The 23561-nt window shown below is 34.6% G+C and overlaps 1 protein-coding gene across 1 annotated transcript; it reads right to left on the bottom strand.

Annotated features, from left to right (window-relative positions):
- Positions 1-11658: 11658 nt before the first annotated feature.
- On the bottom strand, positions 11659-13819 carry LOC140451085 (E3 SUMO-protein ligase ZBED1-like). Its single transcript, XM_072544807.1, has 2 exons — positions 12810-13819; positions 11659-11929 (listed from the first exon to the last, which is right to left on the bottom strand). The coding sequence occupies exons 1-2, from the start codon at positions 13817-13819 to the stop codon at positions 11659-11661; spliced, it is 1281 nt and encodes a 426-aa protein (XP_072400908.1).
- Between the last annotated feature and the right edge of the window lie 9742 nt (positions 13820-23561).

Here is a 23561-nt window from a genome sequence, read left to right as displayed (position 1 = left end):
CTACAAAGTGTTTTTGCCAACTGGATTCTAAATTGAGCCATCTTAACCCAGCGTCACATACGTGGATTTTTCTGTCATTAGTACATATGTGGGGTGTGACAAACCCCAATTTCTAAGAAAATCAGAATTTTTTCTGGCAGTTTTTTTATATGTTTTCTAATTTCATGGTCTGAAGTGATCATCTAAGGACTATTTAAGCAAAAAAAAATAATTAGAACACCTTTATTCAAAAGAAATTAAAAATAAACTAATAATAGGCAATTTTCCATAAGCAAAAACCACAACTTAACTGAACAATCTTACCAAAAAATATAAACACCATATGATCAAAAATACAATAGTAAATGAAAATCTAATAGTAAGATAATACAAGGAAAAACTCTACCCGGTTGTACAGTGAAAGAAAAAAAATTAATCGCTATTTGAATTCATGCAATTTTGACAACTTATGATAGCATGCTCCAGGCACAGTAATGATTTACAGTTTGAACAGAAATATTTAGTTTTCCGATCTCGGCTTCTGGGACATACTGAACATCTTCCCATGAGTTTTGGAATCTTGGCAGGTGGCACTAGCATAGCATTAGTAATGAAGGTAGGGAAAAATTAAATATTAGCATTAGAAATAAAAACGGTAATAAAATAAATAACGGATATAATGTTAATACAAAAACCAGGGAACATGAAATCAACGTTAACACCAATAATGGAGAAGAAGAATACAGTAATAAGGAAATACATCTTAACAAGACAAATCATATAGGAATAGCGACATGGAATGTGACATCTCTGACCGGCAAGGAAATAGAAGCTACAGAAGAAATGGATGAAATGAACGTACAAATAATGGGAATAAGCGAGACAAAAAAGATAGGGAAAGGACACATCAATATCAATGAGAAATATAGTCTATATTATTCCGGAATACCACAGGGTCATAGAGCAAAAGAAGGAGTCGGTATAATAGTTAATAAAAGAATAGAATCAAGAATAACAAACTACGAAGCAGTATCATCTAGAATAATCACAGCCCAAATAGAACTAAAAGACAAGATAGGAATAATACAAATATACGGACCAACAGAAGGTAATGAAGAAGAGATAATGATAGAATTCTACAACGAACTCCAAAACGCATTAGACAAATTAAGAGAGACAAGAGAAAAAATAATAATCTTAGGCGATTGGAATTCAAGAGTAGGTAAGGATATTAACAGGGGATTAGGATGCATTGGACAATATGGGGAAGAAACATTAAATAGAAATGGAATTAAAATGCTGGAATTCTGCCAAACCAATGACCTGATAATAGGAAACACATTCAGTGAACAAACCATTAACGACAAATATACATTTGTGGCTGAAGAGAGAAATGCGAAAAGCTTAATCGACTATATAGTCTATACGAGAAACCTAGAACAAAATATAAAAAACATCTTAACGGAAAAGGAACCCACAGGACCACAGGATGGTCAATGCAAAACTGGAGGATGAAAAAATGGAGGAAGTGGAAAGAAAAGAATACAAGAAAGTAAATGTAAACAAACTAAAGATAAAAGTGTGCGAGAATTTTACACGGAGGAAACTAACAAAAGACTGAGACAAATAGAGTGCCAAAAAGAAACATGGACAATGGAAGAAAGATGGAATACATACAGTGAAGTATTAAAGACAACAGCAACTGAAGTGTGTGGAATCAAAAAATATAATAAACAGTTGAAAAGGACAAGATGGTGGAATAAAGAAGTGAAGACAGAAATAAAAGAGAAGAAAATAGCATGGAAAAAATATATCGAAACGGGATTAGAGGAAGATAAAGAAAAATACTATAGGCAGAGACGATTGGCAAAAAAGACAGTCACACAAGCAAAAGCAAAAACATGGAAAGAATTTGGAGAAGAACTTCAGGAAGAATATATAACAAATAATAGAAACTTTTGGACGACAATACGACACATAAGGCAGGGAAAACGAAAGGAAATAAACGCAGTAAGAGATACTTCAAACCAAATACAAATAAGCCCAGAACAAATAGCTAGGGCATGGAAAGAATATTATGAGAAAAAATTTGATACCGAAGTGATAAAGGAAGATAATATAATCAATGAAGGCGAAGAAAACACAGAGCCAGAGCAAATAAGTAGAGAAGAAGTAATAGAAGGATTATCAAATATAAAAATAGGCAAGGCAGGTGGAGATGATGAAATTGAACCGGAAATGGTAAAATACGTAGGAGAAGAAGGAATAAACTGGCTATGGAAAATATATAAAGAGGCGTGGGAAAAACAAACAATCCCTAAAGACTGACAGAACAATATCATCGTGCCAATATACAAAAAAGGAGAACATGTAAACTGCGACAACTATAGGGCAATATGTCTGTCATCGGTGTGCTTTAAAATATATACGAAAATGATAGAGAAGAGACTGAGACAAGAAGTAGAAATGGTATTGGGAGAAGAACACAAATGGCATTTAGACCGGAAAGACAGACAAATGACAACATATATATCATTAGAAACCTAATAGAAAGAAGCATAGATACGGGGAAAAACTAGTATTAGCATTCATAGACCTAAGAGCAGCATTTGACACGATAGAAAGACATATTATAGGGAAATGCTTGAGGAAAATAAACGTACCTAATGCATTGATAAAAATTATAGAAAGTACTTACAAAGAGGTAAAAGGAAAGATCGGAAGCATTTAATTGGAAGAGAGGTATTAAACAAGGAGATAGTCTCAGCCCTTTGCTATTCATAATAGTAATGAACGAATTGATAAGAAACACTAGAGTCAGAACTAATCAACTACAGACAATAATAGGTTACCGTAGATTACAACCGGTAACAATAGAGTCCTTAATGTATGCAGACGACATAGTACTAATAGCAGATTCCGAGAATAAAATGCAGAAACTAATGGATATATGGGTAGAACAAATAGAAGAACTTAAAATGGAGATAAACGAGGAAAAAAGTAAGATAATGATAATCATGGATAATGGATGCAAGAGGCACAAGATCGAAATAGATGGAAAATTATGAGGGAGATCTATGTCCAGCAGTGGATAAGCGAAGATTGAATGATGAATGATAATCAGCGGCAAAGGAGATAAGGAAGATAATCAAATAAAGATAAAATGTAAAAACTCAGAATTGGAAATAGTAACAACTTACGAATACCTGGGAAGTATAATAACTAACGATGGAAAAATAGACTGGGAAATAACAAATAGAGCAAAGAAATGAAACAAGTTATATTATGCGTTAGCCCCAATAATGGGAAAAAGAGAACTTGCACGAGAAACAAGAATAAAAATATATAACACAATAGTGATACCGACTGTGCTCTATGCAAGTGAAAACTGGACAATTCTGGAAAAACATAAGAGCAGGATAAACGCAATGGAGATGAGACATCTAAGAAGGATAGTTGGAAAGACAACATGGGATAGATTAAGCAACGAGACTATTAGGAGAATGGCCAACCAGGAACCTATAATGAACAAAATAGCAAAGAGACAAATGAACTGGTATGGGCATCTGATGAGGATGCAATCCAATAGAATAACAAGAAAAATTTATGAAGCAAAAAACATCGGAAAAAGAAAAAGAGGCAGACCAAGAAAAAAATGGATACAGCAAGTAGTAGAGGCGGGAAAACTTAAACAAAAATCACTCGAGGAATTGAAAATAATGGCAGGAAACAGAAAAGAATGGAAGAGGTTGGTAAATGGAAATTAAAATAGCTAGCCCAAATCCGACACCCTATTAGGGTAAAGGAAGGGGAGAAAGAAAGAAAGAAAGGCAGGTGGCACTGCAGGGGCATCTTGGACAAAATGTGCAATGTTTTGACGAATACTCCTTGGTATTCTTGGATTATTTTTTCTTTCAGATATGTGGTCCTGGATCAATTCAAAGCCCAACATTTTGATAAACACTCTTCTGGCAAGTTTGAAATCTTGATTGTTTTCTCTGTATATCACCAAAGCATTTATGGCGGCTGTATTCAAGAGAGAAAACACGATCGTAAGAGGCCATCTCCGTGAGTTTCTAGATACGTTATATGATGCAGACAGTTCATCCACTACATCTACTCCACTTTTAGTAAAGTTGTAGAAGCTTATTATTTCTGGTAAATTTTTATCGCCAGTTGCTTCATCAATAGCTCAATCATGGTGCGTGGTGGACAACAGTAGGACGTTTTTATTTATTTTTTTTTTTTCGGCACATACGATAAAAGTGTAATATCTTTCTGAAAGCCAAATAAAGATGTCATTTGTTCTCTGTTCTGGACTGTCAAAAATTGTGCTGGGATGCATCGTTTGCTCTTTCTCAGCGTGCCTACTGATGTAAGTTTATGCTCGTTCAGCAATTTTATCATTAATTCATAACTAGTGTACCAGTTGTCAAAGGTCACATTTCGGTTGGAACCAGAAATAGGTTGTATTAGCCTCTCTACTATATCTATTGGGGAATTACTAACACTGTAGGGACCTTCTGGCTGTTTTCCTGCATACACTTCCAAATTTAAAACGTAGTACGAACGGGCATCAACTAGGGCTTGCACTTTGATCCCATACTTTGCAGGCTTGTTGGGCATGTACTGTTTGAAAGCACATCTTCCACGAAAAGACTCATCTATCGTCACATATTGAGAAGGAGTGTAGGCCTGCTTACAATTTTCAATAAATTTGTTCAGAATTCCACGAACTGGAGCTAATTTGTCAATCGCCAATCTGTCTTTACGATTCTCGATGTTATCGAACCGAAGACAGACCATCAGGAATTGAAAACGATTTATAGACATCGTATTGCGGAATATATCGACACCAGTCCCATCTGTTTGCCATAAGTCTCTCAAATTCTGACGATTAGAATGAAACATACCTGCTAAATAAAGAAGTCCGATAAATGCTTTAATTTCACATTCATTGGTTGGTTTCACCATGCATTTATTTTGATGTGCAATTGATTTTTGTTGAATTTTGAGATTGGTCCAGCGCACTATGTCTTCGATCATTTGTCGGTCAAAAAACAATTGCCAACAATCTAAAGCACGTTTAGCATTTTTTGCATAATGCTTCACAACTGGCAAATGAGTAATAATGTTCTGATCTTGTTCGAACCCGTTTATTATTTGAAGCAAGTTTGTTCTATTGTGTCTTTTCCGAGATACATTTCTTCGTTTCTTGGAGGTCCGTCAGTGCTTTTATTTTCCGTCTCATTCTGAAGTTCTGTTTTTGATGTCTCCATGTCTGAATCTCCGTCAGAAACTACATCTTCTATTGCGATAGCCTGCTCCGAGTCGGTGTTGTGGTCGCTTTCAGAGATATTGTCAATATCGTCATCGCTTCCCGATTCGATGGCATCGTCATCAATTTTAGCCCATAGAGCTTCAAGCTTTTTCTGTTCCGCTTCGTATGACATGATATTTTAGCTAAAAAATTAAACAATTGAATATGCAGATTCAAATAAGTCAAAAATAAAAACTTACTTATAATGTCAAAATTGCAAACGCGAGTACATAGGTGGGTTTTGACACACCCCAGAGCGTTTCAGGCGCGTGTAACTTCACTCACTGCCTACAATGTACTGAGGTAACGTCTGAATTCGATGGTGGGGACATTTTTGGGAAGCTATTGGGGTGGACGTGCGCATAAGTCTGCGTTTGATTTATTTTAAGAGCGATATTTGGGAGCTGGGGTTTGTGAAACCCCACATATGTAGTGCCGGGTTAAGTTTCTGATCAGGGTGCACTTTTTTTTAAGCTAGCCAAGCATTTATTATACAGATATCTAATACATGGTAAAACAAGCGCATGTACCATTTTTTGGTCCTTATTGTAATCCTATAACGGCCTATGATACTATCCAGTAAATCTACACCACCCATGTGACGATTATATTCTTTCACGATTGCCGGACATTTAATTTTTATTTTCTCCTTTTGTTTTCTATCGAAACGTAATATTTCGTCTTCAGGATTAATCCCTACAATAAGAACATAACATTTTTGTTGTCTTTCCATAAGACATTTGATATATCTACACCATTACAGTTAGCAACAAATTCTACAGATGTTCCTCGAACAAACTTCTTGGTTTCTGCATCATTAGGTAATTTGCACAGTGGAATTCTATTTTTTCGAACAGTTCCCAACGAATGAATTCCCATGTTGGCTAAATCTGACACAACTTCGACTGAAGTGTAGTAGTTATCGAAATAAATTTTGTGGAAACAGTTTCTGGGTACTTCCCTTGTTAAACGCATGACAATGTTACCGCTTGCACCTAAATCAGGTTCGCAGTTTAGTCGATGTGATGGGTCATTTTCAGTTCCAGTGTAGATTTCAAATTTATAGCAATAACCAGAAACACTACTTAAAACAAATAACTTATAACCCCATATGTGGGGTTTTAGCGGCAAGTATTCTTTCATGTGATGTCGAGCTTTGGTTGCACATATTTGTTCATCAATACTAAGAGATTCTTCCATAGGCAAAGATAAGAATTTTTCAGATAAGGAATCAATGACAGGTCGAATTTTATATAACTTGTCAGTGGCATTAGTAGCAGCGTTGTCATTGAAATGTAAAAACGATCGAATTTTTTCAAAATGCTTTTGACTCATACAATTTTTAACTATGTCAATGCCTACTTCTGCACTCCAGTATGTTCTGATGTTTGTTATGTTTATTACTGACGTCAATATGCATATTCCTAAATATTTATTTAAATCGTTGGACGAAAATTCAAATGGTTTGGATGGATCCTTCTGGACACTATACAGAATAGTCTCATCTACAATTTTTTGCATAATTGTGTCATCGAAAAAATATTTAAAAAACTCATATGGTGTCTTCAATTTCTTTAAGACATTAGAAATATCATCATTTCCTTTGAAATTAGATGGCACTTGGCCAATTTTTTTTATTTTTCCTACTAGCTGCTTAATTTTTAAAACTTTATTGTTTTCATTCTGTATAGGTTCATGGTTTTAATTTTCGCTAAGTTCGCCCCTGTCTTGGTTATTATCAGAAGAATTCCCTTGCAAATTACCATCTGTGTCACTAACAGAAACAAATATTTCATCAACATTAGTTTCGTTCATTAATTTTTCTAACATATCATTTGTAACTGGCTTTGGAATGTTATTTGGTTCTTCATCTTCATCGCTGACTTCTTCCAATGCATCCTCACTACCACTTGGTATATTTGATATAAATTCCTGAATTTCTTCGTCATTTAAATCATCCAGGGTAATCCGTTTGGCACCCTCGGTATATATCAAAGGCATCTGAAAGATAAAAAAAAACATCTGTTATATGCGCGCTGAGTCAAATATGAATCATTTAAAAAATAGGCATAAATAAACAACCATTTCAACCGATCATAACAAATATAGTGTGTATTTTTGCAAAATAAACCATGAAAACAGTAGTCAAATATCACATTCAACGGACACAAACTAGCAGTCAATATCTAGCACCACAGTATAAAGTATGGTTAGATTATACGATCAGTATGTATATATTTATGTTAAGGTACGACGCTTGAATGAATCACCACGCAACGGAGCACAAAATATTTACTCTATATTTACTTATTATTTACTTTAATATTTACTTTAAGTGGAGTTATGGGACAAAATTATGATTGGTGCATTTTTGCATCATTGCGCAGTGTAGGGATAAAATCACATGATTATAGAAATACGCCTTTTTTAACAAAATCGTCTGGATACTTTTAAGATACGTGTGTCTAAAATAAAAAAAATAAAATATAAGCAAAATAATAAGGTCTACTAAAAATGAAACGAAATAAAACTGAATTCAGAATTCTTCAAATTATTTATAATATGTAATAAAATATTTATGTTTAGTATATATGAAGAGCTTAATGTTAAACAATGACAAGCCTCAAAAAGGCAAAAGTGAGATATTTGAGATAGCTTGTTCTTCTTCAACTGAGACTTCCCTCTGATGCGGTTGAAATACCTCGCATAGATGATTTGCAAAAGTATATGCTTTATCTATGTCAGTTTTAGCCCAAGTGCCATTTTGTTTCCTGATTGGCATATTTATTTGTTCGTTGTGTTTAAGTTTTTTTGTTAGTTTCCACAGCGAATAGTTTGTATCATCTGCAGGTGAGAGGTTCTTTAAATATTTGTTGATTCCACTGTCTTTATGTTGGATCAGTTTTCTTTTGAGTAGTCTGCAAGCTCTATTCAGATTTGTTTTATCTTCTGGATGCCTAGTGAGCTGCCATATCTTTCGCAGTTTTCTTTTTTCCAATATGAGTATATTTATGTGTGCAGGATAGGACTCGGAGTTGTCTTTGTAATAAATTTCTGGGGTGGACGTCCAAGCAGCTTGCTGAATAACTGTAGTTAAGTGAGCAACTGCATTTTCTATGTCACTATCACTTTTAAGAGACAAGTTTAGATTGATGGATGTTTTTATTTCTTCTTTATATCTGTTCCAGTTTGTTCTTTTATTAGAGAGTGTTAAATGTTTAGAACAGTTATGAATTTGGCTGAAGAAAGGAGAAATTTGGAGGTAGGTATGTGATATTCCTTTTACTATAGCAAAATCAATAAGATCAGGAATTTTTTGTCTATCAGTAGGCCAATATGTAGGCTCTCCAGTAGAGAAAGGAATTAAATAATTCTCATTAATACTTTTTAATAATTCTCGTCCACGTGAGGTTACGATTCTGGAACTCCATTTATGATGTTTGGCATTATAATCTCCAGCAGAAATGAAACGGTGTCCTAGCATCTTAAAGTATTCAGTAAAATGATCAGTTTTCATTATTTTATTCGGTGGACAGTAAACAGCAGATAGAATAATAGTAAACAGCAGATGGAATAATCGAGCCTTGTGAATCTTCGACCGACACTGATGTGGCTTGGATGTTAACTTTACTAATTTTATTTTTTTCATGATGCTTAATGTTATTTCTTATAATAATTGCCGTACCTCCGTGGGCTTTACCTAATGGATGTTGAGTTACATAGGTTGAATATTTGGGAATATGGAAATGGCTCTTATTAGTCATGTGTGCTTCGGAAATAAACATAACATCTAGATTATGATTGTAGATAAATGCTTTAACTTCGTGGAAATGAGTGGTTAATCCATTGGCATTCCAACAGCACATCTTTAGTTTAGTGTTAAAGGTTAAGCTTAGATATCAGAGAAATTATGAGATCAAACATCTTATCCATTCTTTCCATTAACTTATGAACTAGCAGTTCTAGATTATTTTGTATATGTTGAGGAGTTGTTGTTTCTATTATATGAGAAGTCTCATCTATGGTAGATGTATTTCTATTATCTCTTCCTGCAACAATTTTCGCATAGCTTGTAGTTGGTTGAGTACTTGAAGGAAATTCTGCACGAGGTGGTTGACTTGCGTTTTTTTCTCTGTGTTGGAAATTTTTTTTTCTGTAGCTCTTTGTATATTGAGCATCCCTTATAGCTGGCAGGATGATTTTCTAGACAATTTACACATTGAACATCTTTTATATTTTTTGGTTTTGGGCATTGAGATGAGCTACAAATGATCCGTCAAATTTGTATTTGCGGTATTGCCATGTCCTTATTATGTATATGTTTTATGCCTCAAATATGCTTTGAAACAGTACATTTTTATTATATTATTTTAAGAAATCGGATATTTTTTAAATTTATATAAAACACAAACGAATTAATATTTGTTTCTTTTGATATTAGTTGAGGTTAGTTATTAGAAAAAAAATTATAATTGGCGTTTGGTAGATTAGCAAATAAACTTGGCAATATTGTCAAAACTTTGAAAATATTATTTGCCAGATTGCAACAGATGTTCAGCTGCTTTCAATTTTATGCCTATTTTCTTATAATTTTGGAATGAAATGGTACCTGAATACCTTAAAAACTTAAAAATTTAAAAAGTTAAAGTTGAATTAAATTTAAATTAAACTTCTTTTAAAAACTTAAAAAGAATGTTTAGAACATTAATATTATATCGCATGCTCTTTCGTGATTTATTTGTGATATGGCAATACTGTCAAATACAAATCTGTCCCCCATTCGTAGCTAACTTCATCGGCACTTTCTCTATAGCTCATTGGTTATAGTATGCTATTGTTTATAACAGACAACATCCATTAAAATACTGATTATCAACACGAGGGCAGAATGAAAAATAAACGTTCTGTGTTGTAGACGTTCTGGAGGTACACTGATCTGTAATAAAAACAAAGTGATATGGTGTTGTCTGACAAAAATAAAACAATGATTAAAAATGTTAGTGGAATATTGAATGACTTAAAATAATCAGTGCATAAAACATACAAAAAATAATATATTTTTAGTTGAACAGTAGAATAAAAAGGAATATAATTACTGTAAAATAAATAAAATATGATTTAATTTAACGAAGAAAGGGAAAATTAACAGTAGACTTTATTTTGATAATAAGAATAACCATGTATTTAAAATGGTGTTAATATTTTACACAGCAATATGTGCCTTACTTGTGAAATGAGAATACAAAATGTATAAAATGAAGACTTGGGTATTTAGTAAAGATTAATAATGTACAATAGGCTTATTGGTTATAATATCCTATTGTTTATAACAGACAACATCCATTAAAATACTTACTGATTGTCAATACAGGGGCAGAATGAAAAATAAATGTTCCGTGTTGTACACGTTCTGGAGGCACAGTGATCTGTAATAAAAACAGAGTGATATAGTGTTGTAACACATAGTAAAATTCAACTAATTTTAAAATATAAAATAGTTAGATATTACAGATTTATAATAGTGTCCCCAGTATCTGTCTTACAGTTGTTTGCGCATGTTGTGTTAACCAAATTCCCTTTATATATATATATATATATATATATATATATATATATATATATATATATATGTATGTATATATAGGGTTTTTATCGCAGTTCTTAAAGAATTAGTTTGTAAGCACTTTTTGAAATTATCTTTATTATATCTATTATGAAACAAACATATATATCTAACATAACCAATGCAAAATTTAAAATAAACTATCTTTAAATTAAAATTCTTATGAAACTAATTAAATTATATAGTCAATGTAAATTTTAAACAAACTATCTTTAAAATTGAAATTCTTATGACACTAACTAAATTATATTAACAAAATTTTGTACCTTTCCGTCACTGAATGCCTAAATGAACTGTTTTCCACTATATAGATTTTAATCACCACTCAATGTCTTCGTTCTCAGCTTCGGTTATCCTTGTTTTTATGAAATTCCTTTTTCCTATTATTAGCTTCCACCAATTTAAAATATTTTTCTTCTTAATAGCATTTATATTTATTCTTCTTTTCAATATACCAATATCCAATCACCAAATGAAGAGCTTAATGTGAAACAATGACAAGCCTCAAAAAGGCAAAAGTGAGATATTTGACTTTGAATGTTAAAAATAATATTATAAAATCCAGTAACAACTTTTGTTGTTTTAATTTAGATATGTGGGTGCATGCTGCGCTATGGAACTATATTTATAACAATATTAATAAAATTACTTCAAAGTTGAGATAAAAACAGTCTTTATTTAAAAAAAATGTGGCTTGTTACATTATTACATTAATGATAAGTACCCAAAATCTTATTTAATCAACCAACTCGGCGACCTCATCAGCAACATCAGGGCTGACATCCTCTTGTAAACTCTTGTAGAATGGATGATACACTGAAGGTATGTAGGGTAATAATGATCTTACATTTTCGAGTTTCTTTTTTGCAATCCGAATGGGCTCAATATACTTCTGTTTTAAAGCAGATACAGTAAGCACATTAGGACGTCCCTTCTTGACAACACTAACGGGGTTGTAGGTACCATTCACAGAATGTTTAACGTAAAATGCTTGTCTGTTATCACTCCTGAACAAAAAGGAAAAAACATTGGAAAAATCCAAAGATTGCTGGTCATCAGTGCGAGTACTCTTTTTAATGTTCTCTAAGAGTGGTTGTACATAGTGATGGGATAATTCGGATTAAAAATCCTCGGTTATCCGGTTATTGAAATACTCGGAATAATCCGATTATAACATTCGAGTTATTTTTTTTTTTTTTTTTTTTTTTTTTTTTTTTTTTTTTTTTTTTTTTTTTTTTTTTTTTTTTTTTTTTTTTTTTTTTTTTTTTTTTTTTTTTTTTTTTTTTTTTTTTTTTTTTTTTTTTTTTTTTTTTTTTTTTTTTTTTTTTTTTTTTTTTTTTTTTTTTTTTTTTTTTTTTTTTTTTTTTTTTTTTTTTTTTTTTTTTTTTTTTTTTTTTTTTTTTTTTTTTTTTTTTTTTTTTTTTTTTTTTTTTTTTTTTTTTTTTTTTTTTTTTTTTTTTTTTTTTTTTTTTTTTTTTTTTTTTTTTTTTTTTTTTTTTGTGTCGTTTGACCATTCATTGAAACGAGTTTATAATAAATGAATTATTTCAGGTTAAGGATACATATTGAGGTGATTGGTGTTATGAGATTCGAAAAAAAAACTAATAAAATAATATATTATAAAATAAATTAAACTTCATACACAAAATAATAGTAAACACAACAATAATTTTCATACTGTCAAATTAAAAAAAAAAGTATTTCGGTGGAATCGAGACGAACAATATAAAAATTAATTAACAGTTAGAATTTAAAAAAATTATTTGATCCAAATTTTTAGGGGAAAGTCTACTTCTCAAGTTTGATAATTGTCCTGCTTTTGAAAAGACTCTTTCAGACGGTACAGAAGTTCCAGGAATACACAAATATTTCACTGCCAACTCATACAATTCTGGTAAAAGTATTTGATGTTTTGTCCAAAATTCTAAAGGGTTTTTGTTCCTTTCTTGTAATGGCAATTCTAAATACTGCCTAATCATAATGATGGCAGTGGTAGTGGAATTTGAAAAATGTCGTTTTTCTGATACCTTTCTGTCAAAATGAGTCCATATATTTAGGATTTCTGTAGAGGGTTGATTTGTCTGATCTGAGTTAGTTTTCAACTGAGGCGAAGCAGTTGACTCTGTTTTTTTACTTAGAATTAATTTAATTTCGTCGGTCACCCACTTTTCTGCATTATTAGCGTTCTCTTCATTGCCGAATCCATCTTTTTTAAATCTTGGGTCAAGAAATGTAGCTTTGGCAATAGTTTTACTTGACTCAAAACTACCCAAACGTTGGTGGATTGTTTGTAACAATTTTAATTTAAGAGAATCTCCAACATTTGTTACAACCGTGGTATTTTGTAGCGCAAACTGTATTCCTCGAATTATTGGTATTAACAAAGACACTGTAGGGTAATTTTCACTAGATAATAGTCTTGTTATATCATCTGCTTGTTTTAACACTTTTATACAATCATTAATAACTTCCCAGTCATCTGCATTAAGAAATTCAGGTGGTTTTGACAAGTTTGCTACTGCAACACACAATGGGTTCTTTATTTCCAAAAGTCTTTGTAGCATATGGAAACAAGAATTCCATCTTGTAACAACCTCCTGTTTCACCTTTAAATTAGGTAATCCCATCTGTTCTTGAACGGATCTAAGTTTATCACATGCCAGACTACTATGTTTAAAATGGTTCACAAGCGCCCTACATTTCTTTAATATGTCATTTAATTCTGCAACATCCGTCAAACTCTTTGTCACTATTAAATTCAATGTATGAGCAACACATGGTAAATGAAAAATTTGTAAATAATTCGAAATAGCACTTTTAATATTCGACCCGTTATCGGAAACAACCGCTATAATTTTATTTTCAATTTTCCAATGCTTAAAAATATCACCCAACATTAATGATATATTTTCACCCGTATGTGAACCTGGTAGTTCCCTCGTGGATAAAACATGTGCGCGTAGGACACTCTTAAAAATAAAATGGCCCGTTACTGTTATATAGGCTTTATTACTATCAGATGTCCAAATATCTGTAGTAACGGAAATATATTTTACATCACTAATAATTTTTATTAAAGTTGAAGTCGCTTCTTCATATTGTTTCGGTAGTAAATCGTAAGTTAATTTTTTGCGGCTTGGCGGAGTAAAGGTTGTAGAGCTTTAGAATATTCTAGAAATCCTGCATTTTCTACTAAAGATAAGGGCTGATAATCCTTCGTTATCATTTTAATTAGAGCATTATCTATTTCACTAACTTTCTTCTCTGACAAGTTACTATGCTGTTTACTTCCAAACAGTTTTAACTGTTTAGTAGGAATTACCTCAACATTTTTACTATTAATCATGGTGTCTTTAACAATAGCCTGGGAAGTACATGGCTGAGATTCAGTATTTTCTTTACTCACCTCTATCACGTCAGCACTACTAATATCACTTGAAGGTATTATTTCATTTTGTAAATACGAAATAGGATGAACTCTTTCTAAATGTTGTTTTAAGTTGGATGTACCTCCGAAATATTTTAATTGTTTTTTACACATATTACAACTGACAGTTTTGTCCGCATTTTTACAAAATAACGCCACACAACTGATTTCTTTACACGTGGTCGCATATTTTCGTGAATATGTACCAATTTTATGCAAGAAATATAACAAATTATAGAATAAACAATAAACGATTTTCATAAACAACAGACTTCTGTCACTCTGTAAGTTAGAATTTATTCCGTGAGATGTGAATCGAATCACTCACACATCGATTTGACTACTTCGATACTTCGAAGTAATTCGTAATTCAGATCGTTCTCTTGTTATCATTCTGCCCGCGCATGCGAAATAAATCCTCGGTTATTCGGATCATCATCCGAGGATTAAAATACTCGAATCGTTACTATCCGAGTATTAAAATCATCCGAATATTCCCATTGAACAAATTCCCTTCGTTGGCTCAGTGAAGATGTTCGTTCTGTTGTAATGGAAACACCAAATAATAGTAGCAGAGTTTATTGTTGAGACGTACACTATGGGTGTAGACCCGGGATTACTTTGAGTAGAGACTGATGAAGTTGATCGTTGAAGACTGTATGTTCGTTGAGTGAATATTGATTGAATGCTTCTCTAGTCAAGAGATATTAGTTTTATATAAATTCTATTTGGGTCAATGTTTTTCGCGTACCTAGCGTGATATGTGTATTTAATTTATGTAAATTGTTTAACTTTGTCAGTACTTTTGACTGATGTCCAAATTATTATTTATAATTGACCAAATGTGTATGTAACCTAATTAACTACGTGTGTGTATTTAATAACAAATAGATTCATTCGGTCTACTGGGTGATAAAATTATACTGTCCAATTTCGGATATGAATTCTGAAGATTTGATATTGGACATACTGCGGAATCGGGCAATCTGGCCCAAGTGTCAATACTCAAAGTTTACATATAAGTATTACATAACATAGTAAAATTCAAACATGATAAATTATAAATAGTTTAAGAATAATCAAAATCTTCCAACCGTACCCTAGCTATCAATGTCCGACTCTATCTCTAGATTAAAATTAGGGCAATTGGATGAAAATGTGGAAAGTGGGATGTCAACTTGGGAAGTCGACCGTACATTGTTGTGCCGATTACTAACTAATACAGGTACTTCCTGTTCGTTAGTCTGAGTTTGTGGATTCCCTGAACGACATAGTCGTGCAACAGGACGGTACTTCCATAACGTGAGTATCCCAATTATTACCATTATAGTAATGATCCCGGTGGCCACAAAATAATGCCAATTAGATTCGTGAATCGATCGCCACTGCGTATGCGTCATTTCTTGTTCCAGACTCTCCTCCTCAAGTAACACATGACGTAGCTCTCCTCCTGGTATGTCAAGGTAGGTGTTTAGAGGCGTGTTAAACTTGCGGGGTGTCCTCTCCACCAGCTGGGCCACGGGAGTGATTGGCGACTTCAGGTAACTCGTCACTGCTCTGTCCACCCCACTGCTAGTGGGGAGTAATGTAATATTTTTCGTTTGGGCGATACATTTGGGTGAAAGCTTCAGGAATGTGACTCGTTCCAGTACTCTTTCGCTCCGATTTCCATCGCAAATAATGGATATGTGTATCGTGACTGGCGTGATAACTAGCCAGAGGTTGGGAGTACCCATCTTACTCCATTGAGCTGTCTGTATTGTCCTGGCTACCACTGGACATGTGCTATTCTTAGATCGCTCATAAATTTCTTCTAGTATGCAGTTTGGTTGGGTATCCATGTTTCTTATAGCCGTTGGTGAGCACGCTATCTGCGCCTTGTCTGTCAACAGTAAGCACCTTTCTCTATCTTCCGTGGTCAATTCGAAGTAGTGCAGTGTGTTATAATCTACGACCAGTAGATTCCTTGGGGCGACAAATGTGCGCAACACCGACCCCTCAACGTTAAGTGGTATGGTCGTGACTTTGAGCATGCTGTACTTATTTTTCCCTGTCACTATGAAGTAGCCGATGACTGTTATATATCTGTCGTCATGACTGACTTCTGTTTCTATAATGGGTTGTCGTCGTATTTCGACCCCTTGAGGCAGTATCTGCCCTGCTTTCCCTATTAATTTGGTTATTTCACCCGGTTTCACTATATCAATGAAGTGTCCGTGGTTATAGTGAAGGTTTAATATTCCCTCGTAAAATTGAGTATATTCGTTTATGAAGTCCATAACTTGTAATGCTATCGTTTGTATTCGTAACGTGCTATATTCGGTTTCTAGTTTTTGTGCTTTGTCTTCTACTTCGTTAAGTCCTTTAGATATTTCTTGTAGACCTGTGATTAGTGCTTTGTTAAACTTGTTCATTTGCTCGTTTATCCTGTTCTCTGTGTGATTGATTGATGTTATTGTTTCTAACATTATCTTCGCCTGGTGCTGTGATCCCTTTATTAGCTTCTTTTGGTTATTATCTAATGCTTCAATGTTACTGTAGGCTTCGTCATTGACTCCAAATACTGAGGTTAATATTGTTGCTAATATTCCTCTTCTTTCCCTTCCTTTTATTTCTACTGTCAGCCCCTGGCTTACTGACTCCGCCTTTCTTTGTCCTTCTCTATTATATCCTTACAATTCACGATTTTTATCTCATGACACAGTTCTCGTACGCCTTGTATCATATTTCCTATTAGTTGGTGCTCTGTTCGAATTCTTCCTTTTTCGAGTAACACCTTTATTCGAAATGTTCCCCGGTCTATGACGACCTCTCCAAGGTCTTCTGTGAAAAATCCTGGTACCGGATTATATATTTTATACGGTTCTGCCTTTATGGGTTTTAACATCGTTAAAAACATTATAGCTACTAGTATTTTCTTCCATCTTAGTGCTGCTGCCTTTTTCGGCTTTTCCTGTTTCTCTTCTTCCAGTCGTATTAGCTTATGTATGGGTCTTTTAGTCAGTTTCCCGTTTGCCTTTCTCACTGTTACTACTCTGGTTAATCCCTCCGCTCCAGGGTGTGTTTCTGTTACCCTCGCTAATGGCCATCTGCCTGGAGGTGTATCCTCTTCTTTAATTATAACTATTTCTTCTTCTTTTATGTTAGGGTGCGCCTTATGCCATCTATTTCTCTGTTGTAATTGGTGCAGGTATTCCTGTTTCCAAATTTTCCAGAAGTCTCTTTTTATTTTCTCCACTAATCTCCACCTCGTCGGCATCTTCAAATAAGTCGTAAGCTCTTCTTCCCGATTTGGTGATATAATTTCTCTCCCTATAAGGAAGTGAGCTGGTGTCAGGGCTATTTTCCCTTCAGGGTCTTCTGATGACCCACATAATGGTCTCGAGTTCATACATGCTTCTATTTGTGCCAGCACCGTACTCAATTCTTCATATGTTAGAACTGTTTCCCCGATGATTCTTTTCAAGTGATATTTCATTATTCGCACTGCGCTCTCCCATAATCCTCCGAAATGTGGTGCATATGCAGGTATGACATGCCACTGGGTACCTAGTGCCAGTAATCCTTGTTTTATCTCGTCATCTATTTTTTGATTTTCTTTTTTCAACAAATTTGCTGTTCCTACGAATGTGGTTCCGTTATCGCTGTATACGTTGTTGCACTGTCCTCTGCGTGCCGTAAATCTCTTGAACGCTGCGATGAAAGCATCCGTAGACATATCGCTTACTACCTCAAGGTGTACTGCCTTCGTTGACAGACACACAAATACTGAGATGTAGCCCTTATAGCTCCTCTGTCCTCTGCCTCTCGTGGTACTTATTTTTATTGGCCCGGCATAATCTATCCCTGTGTTAGTAAAGGGATGACTCGGGTTCACTCTGTCTTTCGGTAGATCTCCCATTAATTGTTGTGCTGCTTGGCTTTTATACCTCCTGCACCTTAAACATTTTGCTAGATGATCTTTCACGGTTCTTCTGCCGTTGATTATCCAGTATTTCCTTTTTATGTACTGTAGTGTTTGTTGTAATCCGCTATGTAGATTTCTTGCGTGACTATCTGTTATAAGTAACTTTGTTAATGCACTATCCTTTGGCAAAATTATCGGATAATGTCAATGGTACCAATGACGCTAATTTATTTTTCTTGTCTAATTGCTGTTTCTTCTCCAGCTTATTTATTTCTTGTTTGAAGTAGGCGTGCTGTGTGTGCTTTATCACCTTTAATAGCGTTTCCTCTAATTCTTGGACTGTAATCTGACTTTGTCCATTGTCCTTCTTTTTTCTGCATTTGTCTGCAAATCTCCTACAATATGAAAGTACTCTTCTCATTCTTTCTAAATTTGAGAATCTCTCGCATATGTCTTCCTTTATCGTTGTCGTGTGCACCGTTATTTTCGTTTTGACTTCCTCCTCATTTGTCTCTGGTATTTCTTCTGATTCCTGAGTTAAAGTTTTGTTACTAGTCAGCCAAGTTGGTCCCTTCCACCATAGCTCTGCTTCTAATAATTCTGATGCGGTACTTTCACGTGAGAGGATGTCCGCTGGATTTTCCTTTGTATCTACCTTATGCCAATTTTTCGGTCCTATAACGCGTCTTATTTCCTCTACTCTGTTGGCGACGAACATTTTCCACCTTTTTGATGATCCCCTTATCCAAGCCAGGGTTATCGTTGAGTCCGACCATGCATATACCTCAATGTTTTCCCTGTTCAATGCTTGTAGGGTTTTCTTCATTAAATTTGCTAGTAGTACCGCGGCACACAGCTCGAGCCTCGGTAACGTCGTTTTCCCTTTCATTGGTGCGACTTTCGATTTTGCTACCATTAGATTCGTTTTAATTTCTGGGCCTAATACCCTTGAGTAGATTACCGCTCCATATCCTTTCATAGACGCATCTGCAAATCCATGCAGTTCTACTCTGTTTATCTTGCTTAAGTTGTTCCACCTGGGCAATGTTATTTTCTCCAGATTTACTAATTGCGCCTGGTATGTATTCCACCTGCTTTGTTGGTTGCTAGTTAATTCTTTATCCCAACTGGTCTTTTGCTCCCATAATTCCTGTATGAACATTTTCGCCTGAATTACTACAGGTGCTATCCATCCCAGTAAGTCGTATAGTTTTGCTACTTCTGACAGTACGTGTCTTTTCGTTATTTTCTTTGCCGTCGTTATCCCTATTTTGAATGTGATTATATCCTCTTTAGGTGACCAGTGTATTCCTAACGTTTTCCGTACTTCTTCTTGTTTGAATGCCTTCGAGTCTACGTTCCTCATATCCTCCGGTACGTTCTCCATTATTTTTTCTTCGTTGCTCAACCATTTTCTAAGAGTGAAACCTCCTTTTCTGAACAGTTGTATTAATTCCTTTTGGGCTGTTTCTGCTTCCTGCACTGTCTCAGCTCCTCCTAGTATATCGTCTACATACATGTTTTCTTTTACAATTTTCGATGCCAACGGGAACCTCGCTCCTTCGTCTTCTTGTAATTGTTGTATTGTTCTTAACGCTAAAAAGGGTGCTGCGGCCGTGCCGTATGTCACCGTCGTTAAGTTATACTCTTGTATGTGGTCCTTTGTGTCCTTTCTCCACAAAATTTTTTGATATTTTTGGTCTTCTTCTGCCATTCTGATTTGTCTAAACATTTTTTCCAGATCCGCTGAGTATGCTACCTTATTGGATCTCCATCGTAATAGTATCTTTGTCAAGTCTTGTTGTAATTTCGGCCCTGTGTGCATAATATCATTCAGGCTTACTGCCGATGAGCTTTTGCTTGATGCATCAAACACGGCTCTTATTTTCGTTGTAGTACTGTCCTCTTTTCTCACTGGATGATGAGGTAAGTAGTACCCATCTCCCTGGTTTTCTGCTATTACCATATGACCTTGGTTTTCATAGTCTTCCATGAATTGTCTGTAATTCGCTTCTAACTGTTTGTCTTTTGCAAACTTCCTTTCTAGTTGCATCAATCTGGCGAATGCTTGCTGTTTAGATTCTCCTTACTTTGCGACGTCTTCCCTAAACGGAATTTTTACTTCGTATCTCCCTTCTTCATTCCTTTTTACAGTCTGTCGATACAGTTCTTCACATTCTTGTTCTTCCACTGAGAAACTTGTATCCTGATTTACTTCTTCTAATTCCCAGAAGTTCTTTATTTGTACGTCCATTTCTTGTCTTGATATCATACAGCTTACTTCTGCTTTTATATTCTCCCTTTCTCGTGCTATTCCCGAAACTATCCATCCTAGTTTGGTGTTTTGACTCAGGAGTCCATTACTTATTCTGTGCATCCCTTCTGTCAATATGTAACTGTATTCTTTTACTCCTAGTAGTAAGTCTATCTTCCCTACCTTGTAATATCTTGGATCTGCCAGTATTGCATTTTTCTCGTTATAGTCCGGTAGAATTATATCCTTTTCCGGTAAATTCCTTGTTATCTTCGGTAGTACTAGTGCTTCTATTTCCATCTCGAAGTCACTTTCGTAATGAGTTTCGATTAAAAGTTTCATACTCCAGTTGGCTGTTTTTTCTCCTGACGAGCCTATCCCGGATATGGTCGCCTGTATGGGCTTCCTTGTTGTTCCTAGCGTCGTCGCAGCTTGTTCCGTTATAAATGCGCATTGTGACCCTTGGTCGATTAGTGCTCTCATTATGTGTGAATCTCCTTTCGCATCTCTTATGCGTACCACAGCTGTCGCTAGTAATGCTTCACCTTCCTTATGGCTTGCACAGTTTACTGAATTCTGCCCTCTTTGCTGGTCGTTGCTATTCCTAGGCCCATTGGTATCTTGTGTATTTTCTCGCCTTCCGTTATTTTGTTCTCTGGCGTTGTATGGATTATTATTTCCTCCTCTGTACCTATCAGCTTGGTACCCGTTTCTTCTATTGTTTGAATCTCTTCCATTTCTTTCTTGTGTTTGTTCTCGTTTCGTTTCATTGGAGTTTCTTTTGTTGCTTGTGTTTCCTTTTTCATAATGCAACATATGGTGGTGGTCTCCGCCACAGTGTCTGCACCTATATTGTGAATAACATTGTTTTTCTTTTTTATGTGCTAGGCAGTTTGTACACAATCCTTTTTCTTTTATCATCCTGTTCCGGTCTCTTACATTGAGTTCCTGAAATTCTCTGCAGTTCGGTACTCCGTGATCTCCGTGATCTCCGTTGCATATCACGCAATGTGTTCTTGGTTTCCTAAGAGATCCTCCTTGCTTCTCTTGTCTTTTTTCTGACTCCAGCAGTTCCAGTGTCTGAAATCTTCGCTGTAAGAATGTTTGTGTCGATTTGTACGTCGGTATCTCTCTACTGTCTCCAATGTGGTTTTCGTACAGCCTCCTAGTTTCATTGTCCTATTTCGTTATGATAATTCGGGCTATCAATGGGCTCCACGCTTCCGTGTCTGTTCCTAACCCTCCTATGGCTTCCAGACTTTCGTGGAAGGTGTCATGTAGTGATTTCAATGCTCTAGCAGAAGATTCCTTTACTTCCTGCGCTAGTAGCATCCTGTCTATTAATTTAAACAATATCATCCTTGGGTTCTCATACCTATCTTTTAGCATGTTCCAGGCCACTTCGTAGTTGGCCTCGGATATGTTTAAGTGTTGTATCATTCTGTTGGCTTCCCCTCTTACTTGAGTTTTTAGGTACTGCATTTTTTCTGCGTTTGATAACTGGTCGTTTTCATGTATTACTTTAGTAAACAGATCGTGGAAAGTTCTCCACGTTTCATATCTGCCTTCATACACAGGGATTTTTACCTGCGGCAATGTCACACCGTCCCTCCTCTGTGTGCTTTCTGGCCGTTGCATTCCTGGCCTTATTTTCTTTAAAACTTCCCTGACTTTCCTCTTTAGATGATTTATTCTCTCTACTTCTCCAATATCTGTAGCGTCCAGTTCCTCATTTACTGCTGCTTTAATCATTAGTGTATTCACCTTTTCCATGTATTCTCTTAACTCTGACTGCAATTCTTCATCCTCCTGCAAGTCTTGTTCATTTTCTGGCCGTAATAATTCCTCGATTCTTTGTTTTCTTATCTGTATCTCCTTTACTTTCGGTGCTTTTCCTCTTTTCAGCACCCTTCCATATTCTTCCAACAGGGTTTTCCCCTCAATGTATGTCTTAAATACCTGATCATAGTATTTTGTTTCAAAATATTTTTCTTTCGTTATACCCCCTTCTAGCAGCTTTTCGTGGTTATTTAAAAATTTTGCACAATATTCTTCTAATTTTTCCTGTCTATCCCGGATGTATTGTTGATTTTTCCGAGATTGGGAATCCTTTTTTGTATTTGAAACGAGTTTCACTATTTCTGTTCCTATTTCTGCTTGCTTAACGTATAGACTCTCCATGATTATTTTAAAAATTTTTACATTCAGCGGTAAATATATTAGACAATACTAAATGTACGTTATGTATTAAATAAGTATACCTGTATTATAACACTTTCTTTTCTATCGGAATGTGCAATTTAGCGAAATATGAGTTTGACCTTGCCTGCTGTGCTATTCTTTGCATTGAGGTAGGTCAAGATGTAATCCACACACTCTTATAATGATATATATACATATATATATATATATATATATATATATATATATATATATATATATATATATATATATATATATATATATATATATATATATATATATATATATATATATTGTTATCAAAATAAATGAAATTATTTGCTACGTAATTATTTTAATTTTTCGAAATAAAATATTTAATTGTAATTAAAAGCAAGCTATATGTATGAACGTTTCTTTTTTCAAATTGTCATACAAAATTACTGTTTAGTTAATTATAGTTGTGAATGACGTTTATTTTTGTTTTATCAATTCTCTGTATTATTTAAATGGTATGCATTCTAAAGTACATTATTATACGATTGATAGAGTGGAGATTGTTGTTCTAAATTGTTAAATTGTAATAAAAAAAAAACTTGTTAAATTGTAAGATTGTAAAAGTTGGAAGATTTTGTAATTATTCAAAAACTTACGGTTTTTTGTGTTCTTAGACGTTGAGGATCCCTCGCTTCTGGTGGGTTCTGCAATCGGTCCTGTCCTTTGGCTGCTCTGCGGCTCTAGTATGGCTCTCGGCTTTGGTACTGCTCTCGGCTCTAATATGGCTCTCGGCTTTGGTACTGCTCTCGGCTCTAGTATGGCTCTCGGCTTTGGTACTGCTCTCGGCTCTAGTATGGCTCTCGGCTTTGGTAC

This window comes from Diabrotica undecimpunctata, chromosome 9 (assembly GCF_040954645.1).
Source record: "Diabrotica undecimpunctata isolate CICGRU chromosome 9, icDiaUnde3, whole genome shotgun sequence".
In the NCBI taxonomy this organism is placed as follows: Eukaryota; Metazoa; Arthropoda; class Insecta; order Coleoptera; family Chrysomelidae; genus Diabrotica; species Diabrotica undecimpunctata.
Note: the sequence above shows the minus strand (reverse complement) of the source record. Positions and strands in the feature narration are given on the sequence as shown.

Coding starts and splice junctions, on each gene's coding strand:
- LOC140451085 (XM_072544807.1), bottom strand. CDS start 13,819: ATGTTGGGTGATATTTTTAAGCATTGGAAAATTGAAAATAAAATTATA. Junction 11,930..12,809: donor CAAATACTTTTACCAGAATT/GTATGAGTTGGC, acceptor CTTTTTGTTCAG/GAGTGATAACAGACAAGCAT.